Source organism: Pelodiscus sinensis, chromosome 9, assembly GCF_049634645.1.
Source record: "Pelodiscus sinensis isolate JC-2024 chromosome 9, ASM4963464v1, whole genome shotgun sequence".
Taxonomy (NCBI): domain Eukaryota; kingdom Metazoa; phylum Chordata; order Testudines; family Trionychidae; genus Pelodiscus; species Pelodiscus sinensis.
Genome location: NC_134719.1, coordinates 8,496,417 through 8,509,464, shown reverse-complemented (window position 1 = coordinate 8,509,464; position 13,048 = coordinate 8,496,417). Strand labels below are relative to the sequence as shown.

Sequence of the window (13,048 nt, the reverse complement as noted above, 5' to 3'; positions counted from 1 at the left end):
TGAGATACAGTATGTTTATTTTTAATTTCAATACCCTAAGAAGAACTACAGAAAGGAGCGATGCAGTACCCTTTTGCCATGGTCTAAGATATTTGGAGGGCCTGGAAGGGGGTAACGGCAGGAAAAGGAATCAATACTGACATTAATTTTGTAAGAAGGGAAATAAATGGTTCCTGAACAGTTTAATGACCATGGCCACGCTTTCATCTTGTCCTGAAGCACAGTGGTCCATTTAACATGATAAAACAAAAACATTGACACTTAAGTTTAAGCATCATTGTCTAATCCAAACTGAAGCGAATTAAGGAAAAACAGGACAGAAAACAACAGAGAAGGGTAAACTAAAATGTAACTGTCGGATTTGTTTAGCATCCTTGCATTGAACTGCCACATATTGAAAAGGGACGGTGCACCTCCATTTGCTTACAGGTGAGGAGATCACTTTGAATTCTACATAATACTAACGGCAAACAAAATATAGCACTTTTAACAGATTATAAATAAACTGGATTTCAAGCGTAGAGCCAGCCCAACGATAACAATACACTATTTAAAAAGACCTAAGGCAATGGATTCCATTTCCAATGGAAAATAAAAGTACTGTGCAAACAAGCTTAAAACTATTTTTTGTGCCAGTGTTATAAAATGTAGCTTTTAATAAAGCCTTGACCCAAATGCCAGGGACTTGGGAAAGAAACCAGACAAGAATTGTTACTTTATTTTAAGGAAAATAATCCTTATCTTGCGTCTCAGAAAATCTGATATACTCAATTTGAACATTCACAGCTTTTAATAGCACTTTGTATAATTCCTATGTATGTGTGTAAGAACAGGCTTTTAAGGACAGCAATGTTTTTGAACACTGGGTCAAGGCTTTACATAAAATAACTTCCTACTTTTTCTATATTCCCTAAAATAGTATGTGTGTTTCCAATATCTGCAGCCATTCAGGAATTGTTAGGAAATGTACTCTTTGTGCATGATCTTAATTCCTGATCCCTGGCTCTTTGAGCTGAATGACAATGCATCAAACCCATTAAAATGGATGGTTTCCTGGAAGAGTCAGAGGCAGAACCTCGCTCAGTTAGTTTCATATGATGAAAGCAGTGCTGCATCAACTGGCTCCATGCAGGAGGGGCATGTAAAGGATCTCATCAGCCAGTCATCTATACAGTCCAGGTGGTAAATGTGCATGCATGGCAGAAATCGGATAGGATCCCCGTAAACAAAGTCCATCATACAGATCACACATCTGAGGAAAAAGAAGGTGGAGAAATGTTACGATACTCTTATCTCTTTGGAAAGTTAAACAGCAGTTCTCTGCTCCTATGAAATGTGTTTATTAGAGAAAAATACCAGGACAAGTTTAGTATCACAGAAGTATCTGAATACATGTTATGTTAAGGAACCTAACAATTTTCTTTCATCCTATGCCCAACACCATTTATAACAAAAATTAAAATATAAAGATTAGCCTTGAAAAGTAAAAGGCTGAATTAAACTCTTCAGTATTCCCCATCCCACCCATAAATAAAATAACGTAAATAAAACAATGAGAAACGTGCAAACATACCTCCAATGTGGCTGTACTAAACTCTGAGATTTCAGCACAGTATAGTACAGCTCTCGTTAATCAGACAAGCTCTCTGACTCTCACCATTTTCAGCTGCCTCTCCTCAGTTACCACTATTGCATGCATTTAATTTAAACAATAAGGTTCCAGGGGGTGGACCATATCATCTTTGCCTGAGAAGAACAGTGCCTTACAATGGTGCTATACCACACTTTTTTTCTGACGGCATTGCCCTGAATGGCATACCGCTACCTATTTTCCAAGACCACAGAAAAGGAATGGGATTTCCCCTGTGCCTGTTTTCCGGGGGTGGCTCGGCTCCTAATGGAAGCCTACTCAGGACCACATTTTTGCCCCACAGTGCGTTTTTTTTTTTTTTTTTTTTTTTTTTTTTGGCTCAACAGGTTTGCCCCAGAGTACCAGGACCTTCTTCCTTACCAAAAAAGCACTGGTGCTATGTAAGTAATTCTATTATTACCAATTCTTTAATGCTTTTTAAAAAATTGATTTCTTCACTCAGCCAAAGCTATTTCTACTTTAAAATGAATAAGTGACGTGGCTGGGTATGAAGCAATTTGTAGTAGCTGATTTATAAATATTAATCATAACTTCACTTAAAAAAAAACACAAGGCTTTCAGAGTTAAACTGTGGGACAAAACATGTAGGCCAAACCATTCTTCCAAGTCCATATGCGGAGGGAGCAAACAACTTGCAAACTGAAGGGAGGGGTGTGTGTGTGAAGGGGCCAATTCATCAATCTATGCTACTATCTCGCTTCCTCCTGCCCCTTAAAAGCCTCTTCTACTGTGGCTGGAATCCACTGGTGGGAAAGCTGTTCTTTACACCTCACCCACTCGTAGACAGGCAGGGGATTTCCTGGGTAAATGAACGTGAACGCCATCAGCACTAGCTTTCTTAGCAGTGCTCTCAATGCTATGCCCCTAAACAGGGCTCGACAAATCCATGTATCCGTGCACAATGCGGGTCTGGTGCATGCGCAATGCGGGTCTGGCGAGTGTATTTCGCTGCAATTTGTCGAGCCCTGCCCCTAAAATTGCACAGAGCCTTCACATGGATGACAGCCTCTGGCACAGGAATGCTGCTTATCCCAACTTCTCACCCTGCAAAAATGCAATAATAATTATAATAATTAATAAACCACAACGACGTAAAACTTCTCATTTGTGTAACTTACTCTCTAATCTTCTTCTCAGAACCGTCTCGTCCAGGATCGTAGACTCCTTTCGGCAGGTGCTGTATAAGGCCTATCCTTTGCGCTATTCTAATTTGTTCCTCTTCGGTCAGTTGTGTTGCTAGCCGAGTCTGGCTGGGAGTTGGATGATAAACAGGAACTGGAACCTGTTCCTAAAATTAGATTAAAGAAACAATAACAAAGTTTGCTTTGCTGATAATGTTTGCTGACTTTAGTGGATTTTGGAATATATTAAACTTACTATTTGTGCTGTTCCCTTTCTTACTCATTGAAGAATGTTTGCATGAAGTTCCCTCTGCTACCCTGCACATCTTGGGCTTAAACATAACGTGGAGAACACAATAAAGAGTGGTGCCAACTTCTCAGGAAAACTGGCAAGGATCTATTTTGTGCTGTTCTCTACCAGACTATTTCACTTTGTCTGCAGAAGTTATTCATAGATTAGTCAAACATGCACAAATGCCACATGAAAATAAGCAAATAGAGCGTACATGGATTTAACTACTTGTTAGCTGTTCTGCCACACTATAAAATACAGGAAGAAAATTTACAAATATAAGTGGATGCATTCTCACTCTGTACATTTATGGAAAATCATTTGTGCAGAGGGACCCAGTTTAAAGTGTTAATTTTACAAAAGGATCTTTTATCTGAACTTCCAATATATTTTATATACATCTTTATGAATCCTCTAAAGTTGGACTTGAAGTAGTATATGTAGTAAATACGTATTTCCCACCCAAAAGAAAATATTTCAAACATACAATCTCTCTGTGACAGATATGCAGATTTCTTGCAATATCCTTAAATGACCTTATTGTCGGTATTGCCTGTAAGATGAGTGCTTATGCAGCCATTCAGGAGAGATTCCAGTGCTGCCCAGCTGGTTAGCAGAGTGCCCACTGCTAGGTTTGTGTTTCTCCTGGTGGTGCACATTGACACATACCTCGATGCACATGGATGGAAAAGATTATAGGGAACACTGCTTATTGTACTAAGTTTATGTGCTATTGTGGGCCGAGATTGTTTATAACCTCTGGAGGGCGGGGGAGAGATGTAACAAATATTGCTACACAGTGCAACATCTTTAGAGTCCAGTACTGGAAATGGTTTATATACGATTGTAATCTGCTCCATAAGCAAGGGCTACCACAGCTCCACCAGGAGCTAACAACAGTGGGTGGTAACAGGCCAATCAGCCAGGTTATAATCTCCCGAGAGAAATACCACCTTGAGGGAAGGCTCACATATACGCGTTCAAACTAAATTCTCCAAAAACCAGTAAAGAAAACACTTTTTAGCCTAAAGTTAAGTTGACACAGGGCCCACTTTCTAATCTGGCAAAGATCCTGTTGGAAAGGGCCCCGGGTCCTTGCAGACTGGTTGGATGATTTGACCTAATATGGCCTCCTAACCTTATTAGATCACCTGGGTCAATACAAACCTTTCCGCAGACCACCAGTTGCTAATGCAGGGGTGGGCAATAATTTTTTGCCGGGGGCCACTTCAAAAATTTTTGAACTGGCCCCGGGGCGCACCTCTGTGCTAATGGAAACTCACCATTAATTACATGATTACGCCTGAGCCATTTTGCTAGTGCTGCAGCTAGGGAGAGTGGTTTAATTTAAATTATTAAACAGATTCAGCGTTTTAACTTTCTCATGTTAATTTATCAAACTTCCCATAAAGTAAAATATGAATTACACAAAAGGTTTGAATGTTTTCTTTAGTTATGGCAAGAGTGGGGACCTCTTTTTTGGCCGGGGGCCACTGATCCACAGAAAAATCAGCTGGGGAGCACACAAGAAAGAAGCAAAAAAATTCCTCCAAAAACTCCCAACCCTGACTGAAGTGGCCACCAACTGAGACACCTCACTCCTCTGGTGCTCCAGCCCCACAGGATGAGGGGAAGGGACAGGGAGGACTCAGGTACAGGGCTTCCCATTGGCCAGATTTACTTTTCTGGGGTTCCAGAGTTGGTGGATTTTGTGGACCTCCTTAGTCTCAGGGGTGAGGACAAAAACGAGGGGTTCAGCGTGGGGGACGGGCCTGCCAGTGAGAGGGATAGGGGTGGAGATGCAGGATCTGGGCAGGAGGTGGGGTGCTGGACAGGGTGAGGAGGGCAGGATCTGGAAGTGGCAGGAGAGGGTGTGGGGTGGGTGTACAAGAGGGAGTTTGGAGGCTGGAGGCGGGAGGGGGCTGGGGCAGTAATGCAGGAAAGGTGAGAAGGTAACAATGCAGCCAAACAGCTAGTTGGGGAGGGAAGCAAAGAAGTGGGGAGGAAAGCAAAGTGCAGCTTCTGCAAAGTAAAATTGTATCCCCCCTCACATCTTCCCTCTGCTTCAGCCTCGCTCCCCATAGCCCCATGATCCTCCCCCAGCCTGATCCCCTGCATTGCCCCGACCCCTCAGTGCAACCCCTACCCCCTCCCATCCTGCCCCTGCATCCTCCTTCATCCCCCCTCCTGCCCCCACATCCCTGTGCCCCCAGCGCACTCACTTGAAGGGCAGCAGCGCTGAGACACTCAATCCCCCAGGAGCAGTGCTGGGGTGTGAAGAGGCTGGGGGCGGGGTACAGTCACTTCCCTGCCTGGCCCAACCCTCACCTGCAGGCTGCTGTTCCAGGGCTTGGGCAGGCAGAACCCAGGGTTGCTCAGGGCTGGTTCCAGCCCAGCCAGGCGCAGCAGGGAGCTGGGAAGGGGCTGCCCGCCCCCGCACACACCCTGCGGGGAGCAGCATGGCACAGCCTGGGCCCTAGCATTCCACGTGTGATCAGCCACCCAACTCCGAGCTGCAGAACAGCCCAGGCCTGTCCCCCTCCCAGCCCAGAACAGTGGGCAGTGCCTTTAGCATGGGGGAAGGGCAGAGGGGTTAATCACTTAGCTCCTGGGAGCTGCATGCCCAGGCCAGGCAGGGGCAGCCCCAGGGACGCAGAGCTCAGCACGGGGTGTTGCCAGGCCATCCCGGCCACAACACCAGGACACCCACTCGCCCTTCCCACTCTGCCCTGCCTCCCAGCAGGAAACCAGAGCCGGTGCTCCGGCCTGCTGCTGCGGGCCGTCCTGAGGCCACAGAAAGTGGGCTCGCGTGCCATAGGCTGTCAGGTCTTGTGTTGTTTTTGATGTGTGTGATCAGTAATTCTTTCACCTTAAAAATAAAATGGCTTCCACAAAGCTGCGTTGTAACTTGTAACTGAGTGCAATTATGTTGTGTATAGCCTATGGAGAGAAAAAGAGCAGGCGTTGGCCTGTTCAGGCAGTCTAGCTTGCTGAGACTATCACTGTATAGGCAGGGAATTGTACAGCCTGGGGTCGGGAGGGAGAGAAATGTGGATCGCTGCCCAAGAGAGCTGACAGCTGATGAACCAGAAACTGGTAAGTTCTTGCCCTTGATGGGCCACAGCAGGAGAATGATTACAAATGCAGTGACCCTGAACGCTGACACATCATCATCTTCTCACAAACGGACCCTTTTCAATGTTGGTTTAACCTCATATCAGATACTGAAGTCAGGGTTTAAATGACGAATCTACATTCCTTATATTTAAAGCAGAATTTTGGAAAACTGAAAGAGAAGGTTACTCACTTCGTGCAGTAACGGAGGTTCTTCGAGGTGGTTGTCCCTGTGGGTGTCTTGAGGCACCGCTGCGCACCTAGTAGGAGATTTACGGTGGAAGTGCCCTCCGATGGGCCGCTCAGGTGAGGCAGGCAGCCAGCGCGGCACCGCTGCCACACATGGGTGGCAACTGTCCCTTCAGTTCCTTCTCTGCCCCGGCAGGACAACAAGTCTGAGCAGAGGGGAGGAAGGGCAGGTGGTGGAGCACTCACGGGGACAACCATCTTGAAGAACCTCCGTTACTGCACAAAATGAGTAACCTTCTCTTCTTCTTCAAGGAGTGTCCCTCTGGGTGCTCCGCCGTAGTGACTATAGAGCAGTACCCGTAATAGGAGGCAGGTACTTCAGCTAATTATTTTGCCGAGCTTTGGTAAGGACTGTGTGTCCAAATTCAGTGCCTCATTTCAGGTAAGTCTCCAGGGCGTAACGTCTGGCAAAGGTATGTGCAGAAGACCAGGTTGCAGTTCTGCAAATATCCATGAGATGAATACTGCTAAGGTTGGCTGTAGAAGTTGCGATGGCCCTTGGGGAATGTGCCCGTAATTGGAGTGGTGGCTGCTGATTAAAGCTGGCATAAGCCAGGAAGATGCCGTCTACAATCCACTTGGAAAGTCTCTGCGTAGAGATTTGCATGCTCAAGGATCTTTCAGCAGTGGAAATGAAAAGTCTGTTAGTTTTACTAATTGCCCTTCTCCTTTCCAGATAGAAGGCAATTGCCTGATGCACATTGAGTGTGTGCCATTTAGCTTCTTCAGCAGTGATGTGAGGCTTTGAGCAGAAGTCACGTAATACCAGAGGTCTGTTGCAATGTCAGGAGGTAAGTAACTTTGGTAAGAACTTTGGTTGTCCTTATGAAAAATGGTGAAGGGTGGGTCAGCCATCAGAGTCCCGATTTCGCTTACCCTTCTGGCCAACGTAAGTGCAACTAAAATAGCAACTTTCATTGATAGGTACAACACTGAACACGTGCCCATAGGCTCGAATGGTGCATGGGTTAGAGCTTGCAGTATGAGGTTTAGGTCCCAGGCTGTGACTGGTGTTCTAACTGTCGGACACATGTTTTAAATGCCCTTTAAGAAGCGTTTAGTCATGGGGAGGGCGAAGACCGATTTGTCTTCAATGGGTTAATGGAACGCAGTTAATGCTGTGAGGTGTACCTTTAACGACCCGAGCAAGAGGCCTGTATGTTTTAGGTGTAAAAGGTACTCTAATATATCACCCAGTGGAATCATGGATGGATCTGCCGATCTTTGGCTCACCTAGAGAGAGAATCTTCGTCATTGTATAGGTAGGATTTTCTTGTTGTGACTCCGCAACTTATTAATATTTGTCTGACCTCATCCATAAATGTGGCTCCTATTGTGGAAATACAGTGAGGAGCCATGCTCGGAGGCAAAGGATGTGGGAAGATGGGTGCTGGACGTGGCCCTGTTGCTGAGTCAGGAAATGAGGGGCTATCGGGAGCTGCCAAGGAGGTCTTATAGACATGTGGAGCAGGTAAGTGTACCAGGTCTGGCGGGGCCAACCTGGGCAATGAGTATGACTAATGCTGTCCCTGCTCTTATTTTGTTGACCACCTGGTGAAGTAGCGGGATTGGCAGGAAGGCATATAGAAGGGATGTGTCACAAGGTATTGTAAAGGCATCCCCCAGAGAGTGAGTGTGAGCCAATGCCCACATGTGAATAATACTGTGAACACTTTCTGATCACAAAGGTTGCAATTAAGTTGATCGTTGGGAATCCCCGTGTGACTATCATATGAAGTATGTTGTCGTCCATCTCCCATTTGTGATTGGAAGTGAACTTCCTGCTGAGGGTGTCTGCTGTAACATTGTCCTTCCTGGCAGGTAAGAGGCTTATATATAGACACTGTGATCTATGCACCACGACCATAGGTGGGTTGCCTCCTTGCACAGGCAATAGGCTCTGGCTCCACCCTGCCTGTTTATGTAGTACATTGTGGCTTGATTGTCTGTAAAAATCTGTACAGTGTTGCCCTGTATCTGTGGCAGAAAGTTCTGACGTGCATATCATACCGCTGGGAGCTCCAACACATTTGATGTGGAGGAAGCGCTTGTGGGACTGCCATCATCCCTGGACTGTGAGGGGGCCTGAGTGCGCTCCCCACCACAGGAGGGAGGTGTTCGTTGTGATCGCAATCATCGGGGGACTTCTGCAGAAGGGTACCCCAGTGCACACATTTTTAGATCCGCCCACCAATCTAATGAGCACTCGATCCTGTTTGAGAGCAAAATCAGCTAGTTGATACTGGTGTGATGGGATCTGTACACCATTCTGAGACATTGCTGCATTGGCCTCATATGTAACCTGACGTGCAACACCACTGATGTGGCTGCTGCCATGTGGCCTAGAAGCTGTAAGCAAGCTCTTGCGGGAACTTGTGGGCTGGTCTGCAGCACCTCAAAAATGTGCTTGATCTTTTGGAATCGGTGGTGTGGAAGAGAGGCGGTTGCCTGGATGCAGTAGAGATAGGCTCCTATAAACTCTATGGTCTGAGCTGGTTGGAGCTTGCATTTGGATAGATTTATTTGGAGCCCCAGGATCTGGAATAAAGACATGATTTAGGAGACTGCCTCGAGGGCTTCTTGATGCATGGGTGCTCTGATCAGGCTGTCGTTGACATAGGGAAATATGGATATCCCTTGTTCGTGGAGGTGGGCAGCCAAGACTGCGATAATTTTTTAGATGACCCTTGGGGCTGTGGAGAGTCCAAAGGATAGCACTATGTATTGGAAATGTGCAGTGCCCAATGTAAACCTCAGGTATTTCCGGTGTGCTGGATGGATGGGCACATGAAAATAAGCATCTTGGAGGTCGAGAGTCAATAACCAGTCCCCCTTGTTTAGGGCTGGTATTATGGTCACTATCTTGAAGAGTTCACATTGTATATGATGGTTGAGTCTCCTGAGATTGAAGATTGGTCTCTACCCTCTTGATTTCTTTGTTGTGAGGAAATAGCGTGAGTAGAAGCCTTTGCCCCTGTGACACTGGGGTACGGGTTCTATAGCACCTAGGTGGAGAAGATGCTCGATCTCTTGGAGTAGAACGCTCTTGTGAGATGGGTTCCTGAAAAGGGATGGGGTGGTGGGTGGGTGGAAAGGGTATTGGTAAACGGAATGTAGTATCTAGCCTTCACGACTTCTAGCACTCACTTGTTGGTCATGATAGAGGACCAATGGTGGAAGAAGGGTAATAGACGTTGGCGGAATAGCAGATGAGATTAGGGCTGTTCTGGATGAAGGGGCGATATCGGACTTTCAACCTGATCTTCAAAACATTTGGCTCGAGGTGGACAGCTGAGACGTGGCCAGTTGGTCAATGGCCTGTCTGCACCTAGTTTGTCGTTGTCTCCTCCTGTTGTCAGAATGCATCTGAGATTGGTTGAAGGGGGAGGATTTGTATCTCTGATTAAAATATCTGTTCTGTTTGTGCTTGGCTGCTGGTACATGTATCCCAAGGGTTTTCAACGTTGTTCTGGAATCCTTAAGTGAATGGAGGGATGCACTGGTGGTGTCAGCGAACAACTTTGATCCCTGGGAGATCCTCTATCGTGACCTGCACTTCATGAGGAAGCTGTATTAGATGCATGGAGGGCAGCCTGTAGGGTGGTGCAGGAGATCAGCATTCCCTCATTTATACTGGCAGAAAATTGTACTTTTCTGTCATCTGATAAGTTGTCAATAAAGTGTGAGGGCTGTTCAAAGATGTGGTGGTTGTATTTTGCCAACATCACTGTGTAATTTGATATACGGAGTTGAAGAGAGACCGAGGAATAAGCCTTTCTACCCATGAGGTCAAAGCACTTCCACCCTTCATTGTATGGGGTAGTGTGTGTAGTGCTCTGTTTGTCCCTTTGGTTAACAGCATCTTCTATCGAGATGAGAAAACAAGAAATCTGCACCCTCTGGGGCCACATAGTATTTATGGTCAGATTTCTTGTAGACCGGTAGACTTGTGGCTGGCATCTGCCATATAACCGTGGCATGGTCCGTAAGTGCAGGGTCAATGGGCAAGGCCAGTTTGGAGGTTGGTGAGGCATGAAGTATGCTAGTCAGTTTGTGTTGGGTCTTGGGGAGGCTGACCAGGGAGACCTCAAGGACATCAGCCACTCATTTGTAGAGTTCTTGGAAAGAATGGAAGGTGTCTCCCGCCATAAAAAGTGGGGGCATGAGAGGAGGAGGATATGTGCAGGGCTCGACAAATTATACAATCTACTCGCCCGTGGTGAGTCTGGTCAGCGGAAGAGTCCCTTAAGGGCTCTTTTAGGATAATTAAATATTTTAGGCCAAGTTTGTAGTAAGTTTCAGTCTCTAGAAAGCATGTTGCATTTTTATTTGTAACCATTTCTGTTTTCATTCTTCTGACTCAATTCTCACTTGAATCTGTTTCTGTGCTTTGCTAATGAACCTGTATTGTATTTATTTTCACCATAAATAGATTGCAGTGTTGTGTTATAAAGGGTCTAAACTGCAACCTTCCAGCTGGCATATGTTCTTTCTTTGGGGACAGCTTACCCGATAATTACTGAGAGTGTCCAGTGACAAGGGCTGGACGCTACTGGTGGATGATTTGAGGAGCTTGGGAGAACAGGGTACACAAAGTGTTAAGCTGCCAGGCAAAGTAACAGCTGGTAGAATCCTGAGGAGTGTTCAGGAAGCTGATACATAGTTTAGGACTAACAAGTGCCTCTCTTTCCCACTGAGGGAGGGGGGATAACATTGTGACTACAGTTCTGACACACAGTAGAACTGCCAAAGAGGAAACCAGACATGGAGCACTTACTGGGCCATATTTGTGCAGAACAGGGTGTGATAGGGCAGCCACCCTATGCAAATATATTCAAGTTAGGAAGATGGACAAAGATTGGCCCCATTAAAAAATATTTTGCATTTCAAGCAGTTATTGGTATTTAGTAGTGTTACGTGTTCTGGAAACTGATGGAATCTTTGAGTTTAAAATGTTTTACTGCAATTTTACTTGAGCAACAATATGAAAAGAGAGAGTAAAAAGTGGAACATTGTCTATTATCTCTCTGTCCACAGGAAAATACACACAATGTTTAGCAACTAATCACATGGTTATCAAGGGAATTATATGATGCTTATTCATAGAGCCCTGTACAGATACAAAATTTGTATCCACATCTGCAAAAATGATCCACGGATAGCCACATCCATGGATGTGGATGCCCACAAATTCGCAGAGTTCTAGGTACAAAATTTGTATCCGCTTCCATATCCGCAAAAATGAGCTCTGGATGCAGATATCCACAGATATAAAGCTGATATTCACAGATTTGCAGAGCTCGATTTATTCATGTGAGTAAGAGACAACACAACAACAAATCACAGGCATCTTTCAAAATATATATGGGGGCTATGTCTACACTGGCCCCTCTTCCGGAAGGGGCATGTAAATTTCAGCAGTCGTCGTAGGGAAATCCGCGGGGGATTTAAATATCCCCCACGGCATTTAAATAAAAATGTCCGCCGCTTTTTTCCGGCTTTTAAAAAAGCCGGAAAAGAGCGTCTAGACTGGCCCCGATCCTCCGGAAAAAGTGCCCTTTTCCGGAGGGTCTTATTCTTACTTTGAAGTAGGAATAAGACCCTCCGGAAAAGGGCACTTTTTCCGGAGGATCGGGGCCAGTCCAGACGCTCTTTTCCGGCTTTTTTAAAAGCCGGAAAAAAGCGGCGGACATTTTTATTTAAATGCCGTGGGGGATATTTAAATCCCCCGCGGATTTCCCTACGACGACTGCTGAAATTTACATGCCCCTTCCGGAAGAGGGGCCAGTGTAGACGTAGCCAGGAAGATTTGGGTGTTAATCCATCACTGGCCTTATGAATTAGAAGGTTGCAATTTGATTGTCTGAATATAACCAGGATCTAAAGGAAAGCTGTGGTTCATTAAATTGAATTCTGTTACATGATAAAAGCAAAGTGGCTCCAAAATGAGAAATTACTCATGATTCTCACCTATATGCCTCCAGCTTCCATCCAGGGCACATCACACAATCCATGTCTACAGCCAAGCCCTAAGATACAACCACATGTACTCCAATCCCTCAGACCGAGACAAATACCTACAACATCTTTATCAAGCATTCTTAAAACTTAGACACCCACTTGGGGAAGTGAAGAAACTGATTGACAGAGCCAGGTGAGTACCCAGAACTCACCTACTTCAAGACAGACCCAACAAGGAAAATAATAGAGCACCATTGGTTATCACCTACAGTCCCTAGCTAAAACTCCACCAGTGCATCATTGACAATCTACAACCTATCCTGGAAAATGATCCTTCATTCTCATAGACCTTGTGAGACAGGCCAATCCTCATCTATAGACATCCCCCTAACCTGAAGCAAATACTTACCAGCAGCCATACGCCACAGCACAGATACACTTACTCAGGAAACTGTCCATGCAACAAACCCCATTGCCAACTTTGTCCATACACCTATACTAGCAAGACCATCACAAGACCTCACCACATAAGCCACACCACCGGGAGCTCATCCACATGCACATCCACTAATGTGATCTATGCCATCAAGTGCCAGCAGTGCCTCTCTGCAATGTATATTGGCCAAGCCAGACAGTCTCTATGACAAAGGTTAAATGAAC

At 45.6% G+C, this 13,048-nt stretch overlaps 1 protein-coding gene across 1 annotated transcript in view; it reads right to left on the bottom strand.

The window, feature by feature from the left end:
• Positions 1-13,048, bottom strand: part of RNF11 (ring finger protein 11) — a 61,205-nt gene continuing 48,157 nt past the window's right edge. Inside the window, exons 2-3 of the mRNA XM_006126424.4 lie at positions 2,770-2,939; positions 1-1,252 (exon numbers count right to left, since the gene is read on the bottom strand). Of these exons, the coding sequence (XP_006126486.1) occupies positions 1,081-1,252; positions 2,770-2,939 (342 nt within the window). The 3' untranslated portion in view covers positions 1-1,080. The remainder of the gene's footprint in view (positions 1,253-2,769; positions 2,940-13,048) is intronic.